Genomic DNA, 19,639 nt, shown 5'->3' on the forward strand with positions numbered 1-19,639 from the left:
TTTAGAAAGGGAAAGTGAGACAGAACATAAAATAACACTTGGAAGACTCTATTAATGTTATTAACTGAAAATGTACCCTTGCAATGTTTTAGGAGTAGAGCACAGGATAGCTGTGGTCTGTAACTATTGCCTTCAGTTAGAAGAACTGCACTAGTGAGGTCAGAGTAGCTCTTCATGCCTGTGGTCTCAGGTTCCAGCCCCTAGCCCTGGCCAGCTGTCGTGCAGTATGAGCTTCTGGTCACAAAGGGGTCCATGGGAGGCCATGTGTGTTTGGATCTGTGCAAATTCATCACCACTAATGGTAAATCAACAAGTTCACACACAAGTGATAGACAAATTAGTAGTGCCATCTTCCCAGGGGGCAGCAGGTGGCTGTACTTGGATAGCAAATGTCCGTTAAAGCTGAGTTGAACTGGACACTGTGGGTAATTCTAGGCCATGATTAGAATGCCTGCCAGACCTTCCAAGAAACGGGCAAGGAATTATTCCCAAATCTTAGGTTGCCCACTTTGCTTAAAAGGTACACATATTTCTACTCATTAAAACAATACAAAAAAAGAACCTCTAACGAGACTAGAAATAAGGAATTATTCACCTATTTCTGATGTGCAGGAAGACAATACCCCTGTCAGGCAGTGAACAACATTGTGTTACGTGTCTGAACACATGGAGCTTGGATTCCTGTTCCCAGGACCTCTTGTGGTCAATATCAGACAGAACAATCTAGGTAAAATACTGTGGTATGTTAACTTAAAACTCTCTACCTAGGAATTAGCTATAATTTCTATCCTTCAGAGCTCAATTCATTCAAACTACCTGTGTTTATATCTTCAAAGTAGTTAAAAGGCCCATTTTACAAGTGAGAAAAAAAGTGAAGTTACAAGTGACTTTTAGAGAATGATGGAACAGAGTTCAGACTCCTCGTCCTTATTCAAGATCCAGACAGCACTCATTGCTTCACCATCCATGCCTGGGCTTGTGTGAATAATATAAGAAGTGCTGGGAGTCCATTTCTGGGTGGACCAGCAGCACAGAAGAGAGCTCTTTGGCATAGCACACTGCAAAAGGAACCACCAAGATTCTGGACATCTTGTTTCTACTACTAACCAATGGACCAACCAGTGGGTTATAAGTGGAGCTCACAGGCACTCTACATTCTATAGCACTGAAGGTCGTGGTGTCCTTATCCTGGGCTCTGGGCACTCTGGTTGGAGACAATGATTAGGAATGCCTGGCCCAATGTGCCCACAAATCCAGTGATAATATATTCAAAACTGCCCTGGGAGTTTCTGAGCTCTCTGCATAACAAATCATACCAGGAGAAGCCAGGAAGGAGATGACTTTTGTATGATTCAGAATGTCCAACACAGTTCTCACCTATAGTTAACTTAAGAGTCTCATCAAACCCACTGCATTTCCTTGAGGAGATGACTGCTCCCACAGCCTCCATAAGCCTCCATCCCAAAGTAAAGCCACAGAAAAAGGGTGTGCCTGGCACCAGCTCAGGCAGGATTCAGTCAGTACTGTGATCAGCTTTCAAAGTTTTCATACAGCAGATGGTGTCTTCTGTATGTAACTCAAATCCCAGGGATTTCTGAGGCCGCAGCCACACTAAATCCAAAATGTGAGATCCTCACTTCACCAAAGGAACTGGGTACCCCCAGGGTACCTGACAATGAAGTGCAAGGTTGCAGGTGGGATACCCCCTCCCCCAGCTCCAAAGCAATAACATAAAATGGCTCACTTTTGACTTCTGGTCAAAGGCCAAAATAGTGTAGACACTGGTCTCACCTTGCCATTTGTGAGTTTTGTTAGAAAACATGTACTTAGAAGAGTCACTGAGAGCAAAGTTCTCTTAGAATTCCACTTCCTTGAAGACCCAAAGGAGTTCTGGATCTGTCTTGTAAAACAGTCATAGGCACTAACAGATTTACAAAGGCTTTTAAAATTCCAGAAGGCAAAGAACAAGAGGAAACCCAGGAAGGTCCACAGAAGCCCAAATCAGGTGTCCTGTTGGACACAGGAGGGGCAGGCAGACGACAGACAATGTGTGTGTTTCCAAGAGAAATGTTTGATTTTGTTTCCAACTCTACCAGCCTGTGAGCCCCTCTGGTTTGCTAGAGAGAGCTAATTTCATAAAATGAGGAATATAGGTGTAAGTAATTTAGGGGAGGAGGAATCCCATTCCTTCCCAAACTTTCCTAGATCTTTGGACTTTGGTGATCATTGGATGAGGAACAAGGGAAAATGTCCCTGTGTGGCCCTGAAGCAAAAGTCAGTAATTGCACTGTGGGTTTGAGTTGACAGCCAACATGCTGGAAATATGGACAAGAGGAATGCTCGGAATCCCAGTTCCTGGCCTTCACCTTATCAGTATGGAAATAACTTAACAACACACAAATGCTAACTAAGCAAGGTTCCCAGAGTAAATCATTCCCATACCTGCTCTTACACACACTTAATGTTCACCTGAATTTATGAGATGACACAGGCAGAGACTGTATCTTGCAACTATTATATTATTTTCCTTTTCACTTTTTACAATGTCAATTTCTTCTCACATCTCTGTGAGGGCCGCAGGTAAGTGACTTAGCTACAGATGCTCACTGAGTACAATATTTGGTCCAATTTTCCAAATGTGAGTGCTGTTTTCCGCCTGGAACGGAAGCTTCATCTTTAAGTCATTTTATTTGAATCTGAACCAAAAAACAGATCTGTTTTTCTGCTTGCCTTTGGGAACATAGACCTAAGGCCCACAGAGGACAGCTTGAGCTACCTGGCGAATGCAAATGGCTTTTGCGCCTAGATCTGAGCCGCCTCTGTGTGCCTGTATGGTGCGATGGAAATCCAGTATTACTCACAGCTGCAAATTGGTTCCTTTGGAGAAGACGGTGCATTCACTGTCATGACTCCATTTGGGTTAGTACTTTGAAATTCCTTGCTGGCTTGGCTGCCTCCGGACAGGTAAGACAAGATTTAAACAAGCTGAAAACCCAACTCAGACTGGAACAGGAAAATCATCCTAATGTTATACAATGTCCCCTGCTGGGAAAAGCTGCTTTTTTCAAGGCCTTTAAATCTGAGCTTCATAATTGTTTTAGTGAAGATCATCCTAGCCAAATAATTCAATTGCACTAATTTTCAGCTGCAGTAAGGCTGCCTGATGGGAAGGCAGGGGCCGACCAAACAAGCGGTCCTGGAGGGCTGGGTCTGAGCAGACTGTAGTGCCTGCTGAACTCTAGCGCTCTGCTGTGTTTTGAGCTCTTTTTGTTTTGTCTTGTTTTTCTTGCTTTTTTTTATTGCTCCCTCATCTACCCCTTGGTGCTTTTAGATATGTTCTGTGCACTGAATGTTGTAGAATCAGGACATGGCTGAGCATGTGTTGTTACAGTGTATTGTAAGATAAGGTATGGTACTATGTTGATCAAGTTTCCAAGGATCTTACTTTCCCTTTACACCCTTGATGCCCCATACCAACCCTTCACCTTTCAGCCTGGTAATACACGCAGGAGCCTTTAACCACAACCAAGAGACAAACAGCTTTAAGAACAAGCTATGGTTTTTTGTTGTTTTTACTTTTAAATGTTTCAGTTCATTTTCTTTTTAAAAATGGATTTTGGACAGAGATTTAGCTCAGTGGTTCCAGCGCCTGCCTCACAAGCGCAAGCTCCTGAGTTCGATCCCCAGTGCCAAAAAACCCAAAAAAAATGGATTTTATTTTGCAATAATACTCAACACTAGTGTCTATTTAAAGTCGTTAAATTTCAAATACTTTTCTTGGAGCTGGCAATACAAAACTGGAGGTGGAGAGTAAAGGGAAGGCAAGTGGAGACTCTGAGCACACTGCCAGGACAGTGAAGGAGGAAGGAGGAGCGAAGGAGGGTAGGAATGCAAAGCAGAATCTGAAGGCAGAAAGGTAAAATTTGCCTCCAACAGAAGCAGAGGACTCAGAAGTGGTGGTGAGTCTGCAAGAACAGCCCTGAGAATGGCTTTGGGCAAGCCAAGTCAGAGGCAGTAGGGTATACAGTAGACCCTCAAGTTATGACCAGACTGACATATGAATGGCTTGGGTTACAACCAGAATTTTAATCTTAACTTACAACCAAAGTCTTCAGTTACAGCCTAAATGCAGACTGCTTGTGCTTCCAGATGGTCTCACATACAGATTTAACCCTTACAGTGTTCTGGAAGGAACATTACAACATCCTTTCCTGTGTGGGGTTGAGAAATCCTGGGCCAGTGTCTCTCTAAGGACACTGAGATCTGCCTGTGTACAGAAGAGAGACTTTGAAGGCTGTGTAGAGGAGCCTGAGAATTCGATTGACCAACTTGAGTTACAACCAGTCATGCATGAATTGACTTTGTAAGTCAAGGGCCACTGTATTCTAATAGGAACCCCAGTAACAGGTGCTGCTACTGGAGGTCAGAGTCTAAGATTTAGGTCTAAGGTGAAGGCTCGATAAACACATAAAGGCATTGTCTGGGAGGAGGGGCTTGTTTAGAAGTGACACTTGTGGGTTTTCTGAAGAGGAAGGATAAACAAATACCTGAGACTCCATACATGCAAAAGACAAGAGTGCAGAGATGACACTATCAGAGTGGTAGGAGAAAAGCAAGGAGAAGTCCTATGTGCCACCACTCACTCTCTGTCTCATAGATTTTTTTCTTTGCATTTCAAATGGGGAACATATTACTAGTATAACTACCTATAATTATTCCCAGTTAAATAATGGGGCCAAAATCAAATTATCATTAATAACATGTTCAAAATGTCCTTTCTGAACCTGAATATACTTCATGAATATGTAAATACTTCGGTCATTACCATACCCAGTTGCTAGTGAACAGGAAATGCTGCCGCAAGTATGTGATTTCTCCTGCAATATTTTCAACATAACGACAGGTTGCCAAAATTAATGTCCAGAATCCTATAGCAATCATCATGTTCTATATTAGACAGGGTCCAGTCCCTCTCCCAGTCTCTTCTACTCCATAGTTTCAAGTAGAAACATCAGTATCCCACATGAAAACCCCCATCACAGACACAAAATGCACATACCACCTTTCTAACCCACACTTAAGCCTCTGAAAACTTTGGATCAGTTCTCAAGACACCAGGTAGAGATCTACCTCTGTCTCACCAGAACAAATACCATATAATAGAAAATACAAATAAAATCTATGACAAATAATTTAAATAACACTGAACTCAAAAAACGATAAAATCTGTCATAGGCTGGGAGCCATTCATGTGCAATTACTACCACCACTACCTCCCCATTTTAGTTTGCCTTGTGTTGGCTGAAGGCAGGCAGAGCTTCAAAATGTGGAATAATTTAGCATACAAATTAAGTCCTTGGTCTCAAAAGGTAAAGATATATTTTTCCTCTTCTGTCAAAGTTAGGTTGCAAGGATTTAGCTATTAAAGTGCAAAATATGCAAACATGTAACTTTCTAAGGGAGATGAGGAACAAATACTGGTACCCTTCAACAGTATTCTTCCAGGCCATGGGCTTCCCTCACCATCCACATCAAACATATTTTATATTAGGGGTTCACTCTTTATCAGAAAATACATTATATATTTTGTTGCTTTGGGAACACTCTGACTTTCCACCAAAAACAAACACAAAATCCTAGGAGTTTTGTTTTGTTTTGCTTTGTACTGTCCACTCCATTTTAAGTCTGAGGCAGAACCTGAAATGGTATCTTAATTCATTCACATATATGGCAGTAGGCACCAACAACCCTGTTAGGACTGTACTCATTATTCCTAAATCCCAGAGACACAAAACACACGAAATAACTTCCAGTTTATCCACTGGTTTAGTCATGCCCTAGAGTGGGATGCAAAGATCAAGCCAAATTCTCTTCCAGCATCAAATTCCACTTAAGATGAGGGCATAATTTTAACTTAGGAGGAAGTTTGAAGTGATTTATATCTGCACTGTGCTAAAATAGGAGGACAAAAAGAAAACTTCTCATACAAGCCATGGGTTTTCAAATCACTGGGGTGGGGAAAGAAATAAGTTCTCATGTCTGATACCATTGTCAGTGAGTGTTTCTTTTCAGTCATGCTGATAAAAAATGGAAAAGATCAAAAACAGACTCATCTACTAGGATTAAGCAAACATAGTGACTTTTTAGAACCTGGATAAAACCAAGTTTAGGTTTCAGAATATTCTTTTTCTCCAGACTTCTGGGGGAGGGAGGGATTGTTTTACACACATATTTTAGAAGCCACATGTTAACATAACCGGAAACATGCAGCTGTTGCAAGTTTGCTCAACTTGGTGTCTTATTTTCCATCCAGTGCCACTCATCCGCTCCCCAGAGAACAGCCATGCTGCCTAGTGGAAGAACGCAGCGAGGCTGTGTGAGATAGCAAAGGGCTTCCCTCTGCACCCTCTCTCTCCAAGTAACTGGTGGCATCAGGTAGCATGACTTACAGGTACAGAATTTAACCAGATCGCACAGTCTACTTTCTGAGCTGAGGCTGACCTGGCCATGGCCTGTTCTGTGACTCCTGTTGAGCTGGGATCCAAGATCTTAAGATTGTAGATTGTCCCTTGTTCCCATGTGTTAAACAGTCAATACTCTCTGGGGATAGATTGCACTTTTCATCATTTGGGTAGGAATTCTAGAGCATGGAAATGTCCTAATTTGCTATTTCTGCATCAGCATAATGAGTCATATTTAGGTCCTATGGGAGAATAACAACACTTAGCACTTATACAGCATGCTTTTCATCTTCAAGATCTTTAACTATGTTAGGCTGTAATGTTAGATGTCTCTGGGCAAGACAAAGGAGTTCATTTCTTGTCCCTTCATTTGCCCTTCCTTCCTTGCATGCAACACACACACACACACACAATGATGAAGTTAACTCCTGTTTCCTAGATGTATATAATTGAATTTCTTTTTTTTTAAGTAATTAGATGTAAAAGGTTAATTCCTTTTCCCTTTATTTCTTTTTAAAAATCCTTTTATTTTTCTTTTCTCTAACATAGAACACAAAATCAGCACCGATTGTCCTTTCAACATTTCTACAAAGGCTGGGGTCCCCCTCTTCACTTGCTTCTTCATGCATCATCTCTGGCCACTGAGGAGAGTTGGACTCTGGCTTGAAAGATTAGGGAGACTCTGCCCATCTCCATGCTCAGATCTCTCCACTTTACTTCCATTTACTCCTGGCCCAGGTTATTCCATCCTAACCAATGCACTTAGATACCAGCTCTATGTCCATGACACCAAAATCTACACACCCAGGTTGGTCTTTTCCCCGAATTCCAGGCTTCTGTATTGATCTTCCAGTCTAATATCTTCACTTAACAAGTCTAAAAACAAACTTCCTCAACTTTTCCCTCTCCCTCCCTCCTCCTCTCCTTCTGCACAGGCCAAAAGTGAGTTCATCTTTAATTCCCCTCCTCCTATCACTTCACAGTCTAATCCTGTGCCTCTGTCTTCCAAAGATAATCAGAATCTACTCCCCTTCCCCAAAACCTCCACTTTGGGCCAATCTGCTACCACCTTAATCTAGATTCTTTCAAATACCCTACTAATTGGATTCTGCCTTTCTGCCACTCCCCTCCAACAATTTACTTTTAACTTACCAGCCAAAGTGATCTTTCTAAAACATTAAATCAGATCCATCACTCCCCTGCTCAGAACTATTCTCCAACTCACTCACAGTGAAAACAAAGCCCCTCAAGTGGCCTGCAAGGCTCTGCTGGACCTGCCCTCCCTCACTCAGTCTCTACTTATTGTTTGACTTACTGTAGCCAAACTGGACTCTTTGCACATCCTCCAACACACAACCCATCACCCAGCCTCAGGCCTTTGCACTTGTATTCTCTACACTCAGATCACTTTTTCCTCCAATTAGAAGCTGACTCAAGTCTTCTCTCCCTCAGGTCTCTGCTCACAAGTCCACTTACCAAAGATGCCCTCTCTGATCAACCCCACCTCTCCTTAGACCCTTCCCTGCTGCATTTATCTCTACTGCATTTGTCTCCCTTTGACATGCTCTTCGCATTTGTATGTATATTGTTTGTCTTGTCCATCCAAAGTAAGCTACATGAAGGCAACAACTTTTTGGTTTTTAAAATAATGTTTATTTGGTGGTATGCTCACTAATCCCTTGGACCATGCCTGGCATATGGTGGGCACACAAAAAATAGTTATTGAATGAAACCTGATGAACAAAAATGTCTTATATGTTTCAAAATATGGATTAGCTGGAGTTCTAAGTCACAGGCATGCTGAAATTTGTGATTCCTGCTAGTGAATGACAACATGCTTTTCCAAAAGGGAAAATCCCTTATTAAAGAGTTACAAAACTGTGAGCTTATTTTAATATACAAAACTGAGGCAATTGTGGAATGCGTTAGATACACAGATGTTGGGTCTTTTGCCAGTGGACATGACCTGCTATAGCTTGTCCTTATTCATTGAAGGAATGCTTTTGGGAAAAGGTGTAAAGATTAGAAGTTTGTTGAATGGAATATTCTCCAGTGGATAGCCACATGGACTAAGAAAGGATCGATTCTCTATTTATTATTATTTACTATTATTTTTTATTTATTCTACAGCAGAATTTTCTAGATGAAATTGTAGGTAGAAATTTAAAGATGGAGGTCAAGACTCTAAATTTCCCAATATTTTGTTATGAAGTGTGTAGGAAGTTCAAATGAGAACTTTCTCTAGATTAATTAATCCATCCTCTACTTTATGAAAACTTCCTGATGAATCAATCCAAGTCTTTTGTTAAAATATACAGAGGCAAGGGCCAGGGATTTATCTCAGTGGTTTCACCACCTGCTTTGTAAGCCCAAGGTCCCGAGTTCGATCCCCAGTACCAATACAGAGACATATCTATATATATACAGAGACATATATATACAGAGACAAGGAAATCAGAAGAGAGTTGAGATACAGAATTAAAAGAAAATAACTATCTGAATGTAGAGCGTAAGTGAAAAAGAAGAAGGTAACACTTAAGGATAATAAGATGGGCCATGAATAAGGAACTACTATCTGTATTTTTTAAGACATGAAAGAATAAATAAAGTAGGAGTTAGAAGTGGCAATATGCCAAGAATAGTGATAACTGGAGAAGTGTGGTCCAGGGAAAGGTAGAAGTATGTTGTCAGGTTGGGGCTTATTAATCCCACTCCTTATTTCCCTACCCCTGAGGTAGAAGCCACCAACACAGCCCATTTGGCAGGTGGGTGAGTCCCTTGCTATAGGTCTCAAAAGGATTCCCCTTTGAAAACCTCTGGTTGGAATAAAACAAAGAAAGAGGAAACTTCAACACCTGAATGCTGTTTAGCTTCCTGTGCCTATAAGTGAGGCTCTGGCACAAGCTCATACTATCCTTACAGGTCAGCTCCAAACCACAACAGAGGCTGCTGCAGGATCCCGCATCTACAGTTCCTCACAAAATTAACCCATGACTATGGGCAACATTTAAAAGACAGAAAACAAATAGCTTTACAGCTACAATAGTCTTTCTCAAAGTTTCTTAGGTAATTATTTTCATTTTTAAATTTAATGATTTGTATTCCTTCTCAACCCCTTACAAGGAATTTAAAGCAGCTCATGATACACATATAATACAAAAGTATTTTTGTTTTTAAATTAAAAATCAGGATCAGAGAAAATATAAACTGGAACTGAAAGTCTGGCATAGCAGGGAAGTAAATTATTGCTCATCATAGTATTCTAAAATGTTCTCCAACTTAAGCAGTAAACTTGGCATTGTGTTAAACTAGCAGTCAAAACGAAAAAAGAAACAGAATCAGCTACATGAGTCTCATGTCCACGAGGAGAAAATATTTCAGTTCCTCAAGGGAAACAAACCATTTCCTGGAATTCAGATCTGCAAGAACTCCTTACACAGGGCTTCATATAGGAAATCATGAATAATATAATGGAGAATATTGAAAGCCACACCCCTACCATGGGCTTCATGAAACTGTTCTTGGAAAAATGGCTTTAGGAAAGTCAAGGGCACACCCTTCAACTCAAACCATTCTGTAAAAAATGAAGTCAATATGGACTAAGTGCACATCATTCTTACAGTTCAGTTTAATTTAAGAAGCTAACTTGCATTACCTGGAGAAATGAACTTAGCCCCACCCCCAAGACACTATCTTTTTTCAGTAGATACATATTTACCAAAAGAACTAAATTTATTACTCAAATAGAGGAAATTCATTACATGAAACTTTCTTGTTCTCCCTTGCTACTTTCATGGATTTTAAAAAAATCTGCTTCTATTACAATAGAATATAGCATTTTATTTTCTGTTTTTATCAAGTTTATCAAGGCAAATAATAATTGTGTTATATAAGTGTTTATTCAAAAAAAGAGGGAAAGGTGGCCAGCCATAGTGGTATACATCTATAATCACGGCTACTTGGGAGGCTGAGCCAGGAGGATCAGAAGTTTGAAGCCAGCCTGGGCAACTTAGTGAGACTTTGTTGGAAAAAATTTTAAATGTTTACAAAAATAAAAAGACTGGGAATGTAGCTCAGTGCTCCCTGGGTTCAATCTCTAGTACCACAAAAAAAATAAAGAAAAGAAGGGAGGCATTTCATGCTGTTTGGCAGAGGGAGTGGAGAGAGGATAAAGTATAAATTACTAATTATAAATAAAATGAGTTGATTGAGATTTTGTATCCCTCTTTTCATGACTTTTCCTAAAGCAGTACAGACTGAGTACAAGCCCTTGGGCCATCATGATATGAGAAAGTGACAAGAAAAATCTGGTGGAGAGGGATTATTACAATTTCATGAAGTGGAAGACTCAAAGCCTTTGAAACACTGAGAGAAATATCAGAGCCTTTTAAAATTTCTTGTGTGGATGCAACAGCTGGAACTTCGGAATTCTGTACTACCTAGCTGGCCCTTCCTTCAATCATCTTTCACATTCTACATTTCCGTTCAAGGAATGTGTTTACTTTGCTGTTTAGTACATTTTGGCATTCACTAATGCTCTATAACAGCAATGAAAAAAATACTAAAAAGCCTCCTTGTCATATTTACTTGTGACCACATCTCCTTTCCTTAATCCTGCAAAGTGACTTTAAAATTCCAGTACAGTATTATGATAAAAAGCCAAATATATTCTGAAGAGTTTCATAAAGTGAATTAAATTTTTAAGAACAAGTGCAGCCAACCTATTTGTAGCTAACTTACTTGTTTCGCCAACAGCAGATGTTCACTAATCTGACCAGGTAATTTATGAACAGGAAGTAATTATGAATCTGGTAGAGAAGGACTGGAAAGATTATGGAAAACAGACAGTTACATCCTGGGCCAAAATCAGATGAAATCCTCTCTCCTATGATTATTCGCCTGATTTTTGGCCCTTTGTTTCGTTTCTTCTGCACTCACCACCCACAGGAGGCCTGCTGCTCAATACTCAAGAAAATAACACAATTGGTTGAGAATAGAAATAGTCTGAGTTTGTCTAAAAAAGCTTCAAGAACCAGGTAACTTTTGAAGGAGGGGCTTGAACTTCCTTTTTTCAGACAACTATTTTTTCCATGATTTACCTAAACTTTGATTATCTACCATAATTAAGGATTTATCAATTTAAAAAAATTAACAAATGCTTGCACATAGATTATATTCTGTTCCAAAGCCACTTCCACATAATCTGCAGTGCTACCTAGTTTCCATGTGGAAGTTTTCCAGCAGGCATCCAGGGGCCACCTCTCCAGGTAGGTGTCCATCCCAGCCAACCTACCCGCTTGCTGCTCTCCTCTTCCTGAGCCTTCCTGAATTCATGCTCAAAGGAGCAGTCCAGCTCGCTGAAGAGGCCCACTTCCTCACAGTTCTTCAGGAATCTCGTGGGGGTCGGAGTCTGATCTGAAAACAGAGGCCCAGGGATCATGAATGGCTTTCCTCCAAAGCCAGGGGCAAGCATGTGCTAAGTTCATTAATACCCTCCCGACCTTAAAAGATGCCTACTAGCCTTCCAAGATGACAATGTGTAAGAAAATAAAGCCATAAACTCCAAAGCAGGAAAACTATGATGCCTTACAATATGTGAGGGCTTTCCGCACCTCTCTCCGGACAACCTCAGGAGATCTCACTTTCCACTTGTCTGGAGTCCATATCATTCGCACACACATTGCTACATGTGGAATGACCTTTTTTTATTAAAAACTGGGAAAAAATGATTTAGCTAAAATTAAGCCAAAAAATCATCTCTGCCAATGTTAAGACTAACTTCAGGGGGCTGGAAAGAAAAAGACTTTCTAAATTTTTATAACAAACAAAAGGAAACAAACAACCATGTTAATTCCTTTTTCTTAACAGAGAAAGAAAATTCAGCAATTCTATCTCATCCTGGGAACCACAGAGGGACGGTAAAAGGTTCCAAGTCAAACACATTCAGCTTCCATCCTTTAAAAATATCATCTTTAATTTTATTTTCCTTTGCAATAGCCAAAAGAATGTTCTGAAAATGCTCTTCAAAAGGAAAAGTATTTCTTTCATATTCCTAACTTTATAGAGCACTTACTACTGGAGTTGCTGAAGCTACCATTGTGGCAAAATATTTATAAGCCTTTGCAGTTTATATTTTCACACATTTTCTCTGGAATCTAATCTCAAAGATCCGAGAAAGTAAGCAGAGTTGAGGTACACCCTTGTGGTCACTAAGGAAAGGCATGCTCCTTGGTGAAAGTGCACTTGAGTTGACACAAAAAACTGCCTTTTCTCAGAAACAAAAGATAGAAGAATCAGAATGGACCGTGGAAGGAAACCTAGCCATGCTGATATTTCTTTTGCAAATAAGGACAACTGAGGCCCAGAGTGACTGAAGATATTGCTCAAGGTTTCTTGGTGACACCAGGATCATAATCAAAGCCTCATTTCTATTTCCACTGTGTACACGTATGGTCTCCACCAAACCTATGGGAGACACTAGCAAATTGCTTGTGGCACCTGTCCAGCTGACCTGCACTCTAACTCAAGATCTCTTTCTGCACAGTTCTCTAAACCACTGCTATCAGCCAACTGAAGAGTTTCCTTGAGCTGAAATGTATTTGCCATTCCTGTGCTCTACAAATGTCTGCATTACAAGAAACAAGATTTACTTTTATAAATCATACAAAGTAGTTAATCCCAGTAAATCAGTAAATATCAATGAGATTCAAAGAATATCTTAGTATCTGTGAAGTAGAAAATAGTTGGATATCCCCATTGATGTAGCCCTTCTGAGGCAATGTCTCTCAATTCCCTATAGGAAAAGAACATTAAGCCTCTAAATGGTTGAATTGGATTTCAGTGCAGCAGAGTCATCTGCATTCTTCCCCATCCTTCGCCTGACCTCTGAGACACTGAGCTCTCCTGGAAGTATGCAGAAAGCCCACCATGGATGACCACTAACTGAGCATTATCTATAAGAGACAGGTGAATGAGTTTTGTTGAAAATGATTTTATGATTAGTACATGAATTTAATAAGATGCACATATATACCTGTATGTCCAATATATGCATATAATTATTTTGTGTTTATAGAAGACAAAATTAACATTTATGCCGAACTTTGTAATTCATAAACATTTTTACCAATGTTATCTAGAATCTGGGCCTCACACATTTCTATTAGGAAAATACAGTATATATTTTTTTTAGAAATGGGAAAACATTTCCTTTCACATGACCACACAATTTATTACCATCTCACCACTACTACACTTCTGTAATCTTCAGACATGAGCCCTTTTTTATCTAAAGCCAAATGTTTTGCTCTCCCAGGTCCAAACAGCTCTGTTATGTGTGTAAAACACAATTCTGACAGAAATCTAGATTTGAAAATAGCATGATTTGGGGGAAGTTACCTGTATTCCCTGGACTTCATATTGCTCACCTTTCAAGTAAAATTCTAAAGTTTTAGGATTCTACAAATTCTAAAATCACCACTATAATTGTTTAGCTTCAAAAGTCACGATTCATAAGTCAAGGAAATATAGGACTATTTAAAGGACAGTCAAATAGGAACATCAGTAACAGCTGGAACTGCTAATTAAGTTAGAGGTAAGGGCTAGACACAGAGATAAAGGACTTCTCTGAATAAGTGTAAATAGACAAGTTCTGAGAGTAGAAAAAGAAAGATGTATGTACGTGTGTCTCTGTGTGCGTACATTCTTCTATGCCTTGAGTGGTTATTTTATGCTAGGTGTAGCGCTAAGAGCTTTGCATACACCGTCTCGTTAATTTTCACACCAATCCTAACAGGCAAAATTTATTTGCCCTGTTTTATTTATGAGGAAATTGAGTCATGCCTCAGCCCTGATTTAGAAATTGAATCACGTAACTTTTCTGATAAATTACCAGTTACAATAACTGATAATTCTACCAACTCTTGGGCCATTTAAAATGGAACCATTCTTGGAACCATTGAGATCCCTCCTACAGCAGAACTGCATCACAGGTCTCCCAATTCTCTACTACCTTACAAGAATGTTTCTGAGAAAATACCACATAACAGAAATGAAAGAGTAGATCACTTGTCATCAGCAGGAATTTAATTTGCCAGGTTTCAATTTTCCTTTTGCTCCTCTTTGCTTCATTTTTAGACTGAAAAGTTGATGGCCATAATTTAAGGCAGAGAGAAAGTCATCCCAGTAGCCTCCAAGAGACTCCTAAACTCTAGAGCAGTTGGGAGTAGGTCAGGTCCATGACTCCAAAAGCAGGCCGGCCAGGGGAGGGGCTGGGCTCCACACAAAGTAAAGAGATGTTTCTCACCTGCCCTAAAGCAAAACGATTCCTGGCTGTCAGTGCATACTACATACATGAACAAAGGAGGTGGAGGAATGACACAGGAGTGAAGTAACATTGTCCATCATCTTAGGCCCTTTCAGCAATAGGAAACATCAACCATAGGGCACGGAGAGCCAAGATTAGCAGAGATAGTGGCTTCCCTCCTACCCTCAGATCAGAAGGCCCAGATATTTCTACAGTTTTTACCAAATGCAACTTTTTTTTTTTTGCTGTGTGATATTTTAAAAATCCAACTAGATGTCTACATCTACATTTAGAATATACAAGGCTCACTGTTCCTAATTTTTCATTCATTTTCTTGTGGATGAGATATTCTTTCCAGTTACAATGGGAACCAGAAAAGGGAGCTTAACTTTTGGTTTAACATTTATTAGAATTAATATGTCTTTGATCTCATGTAGTACCAGTTCCAAGTTAGCCAGGAAATGTGCAAATGTTCATAAAAAGATAGCTAAATCTATCATCTGCTTAAATAAAAGAGGCAGAGTTTCTTAGTACCATGACAGCTTTCATCAAACTATTGCTCCTACTAACTTGGATCTGAAGTTAGTGGGTAAAATTTATGGTCATTAATTAAAATGTTTGTAAACCACACCTTATTTAGATTCAAGAGTGCACACCAAGCAGCTTCAACATCAGTAATTTCTATATCCTGAATAATAATGGCTACTTTGGTGAATAATGTCCAAGATATGTTACTTCAATAGTGATAGGAGACACCACGGACTTTCAGGAACTGGTTTAACAGCAACTCTGAACTGAGATGATTGTTCAAGGTCTAATGCTCACCTTTCTTTAGTGCTTCCATTTCAGTGGGGAACATCTGAATGAGAGAAAGGGATAACCTCAAATCTCAAACTAACCTAACAGTGAGTAACTTTTGAGTTTGAACCTCGCCTGAGTTGAAAAGTTTTGTTATTTTGCACATCAGACTGGTGCTGCATAAACACCTCCATGCTACCCTTTCACAGAGTTTGCAAATGACACATCAGGTTTCCAGGAGTTCCAAGTATTGGGGACAAGCATAAGTAGAAAATCTTATCCATTTCTCTTACTGTCACATATGTCCTCAGGGAGTTAGTTCTTCGTCAATTAGACAAGAAAGATTGGTACTGAATAAAAGAGAGTGAAATACTGTCATTTGCTCCAAAATGGATGGGTGTGAAGAACATTATGCTAAATGAAATAAGTCAGGAACAGAAAGCCAAATACTGTATATTCTCATTTATATATAGAAGTTAAAAATATTAATCTCATAAAAGACAGTAGAATAGTGGTTACTGGAGGCTAGACAGGAAGAGGGAGGGGGATGGAGAGAGGATATTTTACAGGTACAAGGATGTAGCTAGACAGAAGGAATAATCCCTAATGTTCTATAGCACAGTAGACTAATTATAAGTGATAACAATTAATATTTCCAAACACCTAGCAGAGAGGATTTTTAAAGTTTTCTACACAAAGAAATGATACCCTGATCTTACCATTACACATTGTATATATGTATTGATACATCACACTATTCTCCATAAATATATACAATTACATATCAATTAAAAAGAAAAAATAATTAAAAATAGATTGGCATCTAATAATAGATCTTTTTAAAAAAAAAGATTTTTAAAATTTCTTTGCAAGTTTGGCACATTCCGGTTCCTGGTTCCCTTGTTAGGTCTGCTTCCTGAGTAAAATGAGCAGCAATTTCTCTTCATGGAATTGCTGCCACCTTTGTAAAAGCTGGGGAAGTGATACTTGCCCTGTTGTGAACCTACTTATGCATCTACCTGGAAGAGCACCAAAAACCTGGTCTTATGATTTAAGAACTCATTTATAGGACAGAAAATTCTGCACCATGTAATCAATAACGCAAACCACGAGTGCACGGCTAAAAGTTTTCTTTTGTAAAGAACTCTCAAAGGTCCTCATCAGTTTATCATCTGCTTAACATCAACTGCTTCAGGTCCAGCAAGTATGATTATTGCAATGTAAAAATAAAGGACAAGCGCAAAGTTAATTTCTGAAACCTGATTCTTCTTTGAAAAAGTGTTTAGTCCACTCTACATTTAATAAAAATTTCTATTTTATTTGGTTCAGAGCTGCATTTGAGTTATATGTTTGTCTCTGTTTCTTCAACGATAAAAAAAGGAATAGAAAAGTCTTCAATTTAAGAAAAAAGTGTATAGGGGGAGCCCATCATATATCAGAGAAGAATGTTAGGTCCCTAAGCAAAGTTTTCTCTCTTATTGGTCTGCTATTCTCAACTATGTATGCTATTACTAAAGAACGATCACAAGTAATTTTACATTATTTGAGATCAAATTGATAGTGGCTAGAAAATACAATAAAATCCTCACTAATTTAGGCCAATTACAATAAAGGTTAGTTTGAATTCACGAGCATTCTAATTACAAAGTATTTTTAAAAAGCAATGCATTTTTATTATTTTCATGACTCAGATTCAGCCAATACAATGTGATTTGATGGAATTTCCCAAGAGAGTGGCTCAGTCAATAGCAAAGGAATTAGAATTAGCGTATCAATTTTGGCAAGAGTTAGGACTCTCAAAAAAGGCATTTTCTTAGGTACTTTTAATATTCTCTTCCTAGTTATATTTATCTTTTTAATTTTTCAGCAAATGCTTATTTTGAAATGTTTTCTTAGTTCCCATCCTTTTTTTTGAGGGGAGGTGAGTACCGGGGCTTGAACTCAGGACCTTGTGCTTGCAAGGCAGGTGGCAGAACCACTGAGCTAAATCCTCTGCCCCTGTCTTCTTTTTAATAAAATTCTAATTAAGAGAATTTACATTAAATGAATGTTTAAATACATAGTCCTTTTCCAGCACTTGAGAGGCTGAAGCAGGAGGATCACAAGTTTAAGGCCAGCCTGATATATATAAAGCAAGTTCAAAGCCATCCTGGACTACATAGCAAAAGTGTCTCAAAAAAAACTGAAATACATAATTTTTATAAAAGTAATAATCAATAAGAACATCCAGAACCCCACAGAATTTTAGAAATGCTTCTTTGCAATAAAAGCGCCTTTTATTGTGTGTGAATATACAATGAGAGCAATAGGATCCCCTCAGTAACCATGACATTACTATTTCCATGTTCTGTCCCAAGACACAGTACTGCCAGGGGCCAAACCAGAAACCACTGTGAATCTGGTTTTAAATGATACCATAGCTATGGGATGCTTAAAATCATGCTGGCTGGGGTGACCTAGTGAGAGACGGTACAGATACTCACACACTTGAATCTTATGCTGGAATCTATTCATCACCAACATGGAGAACTGATGGGCCTCTGGGTCAATTAGAAAATACGCTGATAAGGGCATCTCTCACAACATATGCCCACGTGGTTCTAGAAGGCATAGATTTAGATTTAAATTTAAAAAGTATACATTCTGCACCTTCTGACCATCAGCCATCAGCAACCCCAAGTGGTCCAACAGCAATCAAGCCATATTTCGACTTGCTTTAGAGGAGCTGAGCTGATAAGAAGGGTTATTAATGTCATGAGATCATGTTGCTGGTGGCAGAGTGAATTAAAGGAAGCAAGATGGTTTTATTATCAAAGTCTGCCCTGAATAGAGGAAGGCTAAAGCTTAATGCATCCATTTAGTCCCTAATCACCTGGGTTCTCCTACATTCTTTGTCACCAAAACAAAAAGGGCTGGGGATTTAGCGCAGGGGCAACCCACCTGCCTTGCAAGCACAAGGTCCTGAGTTCAGCCCCTACCCCCGTACCAAAAAAAAAAAAAACTGGTTTCCAGATCCAATAGAGACTTGCAAGCCAGTTTTTCAGAATACTTCAGAGTAAGGACTCAAAAATTTTCAGGTGAATTACTCAAAATTCCATTTGCTTGGCCAACTTGAAACACGGAAGAGAAACTGAAAACTACTATAAATATGAATAGCTACTTGCATTCTACTTATCAATATGTTCCTTGCAATGCTAATGTGTTAGTAGAATCTCCTTTTAAAAACATTTGACTACTTGCTCCATTTGATGACTATTGAAGAAATAAGCCAATAGTATGAGATAAAGCAGTTCACAGATTTATATCCAAACATAAGACCGAAATGTGAATACGTTCTTAGCACATGAACTGCACCAAATCTAGGTGTATAGTAAGAAATTTACAGACATACAAGAACTTTGGACAAACTACTTATCTTTTTTATCTTGTTACCTCATATGGAAAAATATTAAGTATTAGATAACATAATGTATATAAAGTACAGAGCACAACTACAAGCATAAAGTAAGGCAAAAAATGGTAGCTATTACAATTATCATGCTGCCCTCTACTGCAAACTATCTCTACCACCCTCTGTCCCTCTGTGCCATAAAGATCCAACAGATTTGCAAAGTGGGAAGTTACTATATACCTTTATTATCAATGGAACTACCAAGAGGAGGTATGTATGGGCAATGTGTGTATGAGAGAGGGGGAGAGGGAGAGATTAACTGTCTGCACGATCATGATCAGCTTCTTGGAGACAAACATTCCACCTCATTAAATCACATTCTTGCTTTCTCCATGGTAAGAAAGAGGTTGAGAGCCCGGAACTAGAGACACTAGCCCTAATCTGGGGATGCAGTTGGGTTCTGAAGAACTCTCTGATCATTTATGTCAGAGGGCTAGTGTGAAAATCCAATCAGGAAGATAGGTTGAAGAGCCTCTTGCCTCTCATCTGTGTGTCAGCTCAAGCTACAGGAAGCTGTGCCTCATCTCATCCTACAGTCTTACCACACCCAGTCCCATTATATTCACAAGTCAGGGAGCAAGGAGCCCTGAACTCACAGTGCTGAACATCAGGTCTTGGCTCAAA

The 19,639-nt window shown here is 39.2% G+C and overlaps 1 protein-coding gene across 6 annotated transcripts in view; it reads right to left on the minus strand.

The window, feature by feature from the left end:
- Creb5 (cAMP responsive element binding protein 5) overlaps positions 1-19,639 on the minus strand; it is a 418,076-nt gene that overhangs the window by 312,906 nt on the left and 85,531 nt on the right. For all 6 annotated transcript variants that reach the window (XM_004839496.3, XM_087206598.1, XM_087206596.1 and 3 more), the window contains one exon: positions 11,755-11,876. In XM_004839496.3, coding sequence (XP_004839553.1) covers positions 11,755-11,876 — 122 coding nt within the window. The remainder of the gene's footprint in view (positions 1-11,754; positions 11,877-19,639) is intronic.

Source organism: Heterocephalus glaber, unplaced genomic scaffold, assembly GCF_053883595.1.
Source record: "Heterocephalus glaber isolate CG9 unplaced genomic scaffold, H.glaber_assembly_v1.0 deba00000676, whole genome shotgun sequence".
Classification (NCBI taxonomy): Eukaryota; Metazoa; Chordata; class Mammalia; order Rodentia; family Bathyergidae; genus Heterocephalus; species Heterocephalus glaber.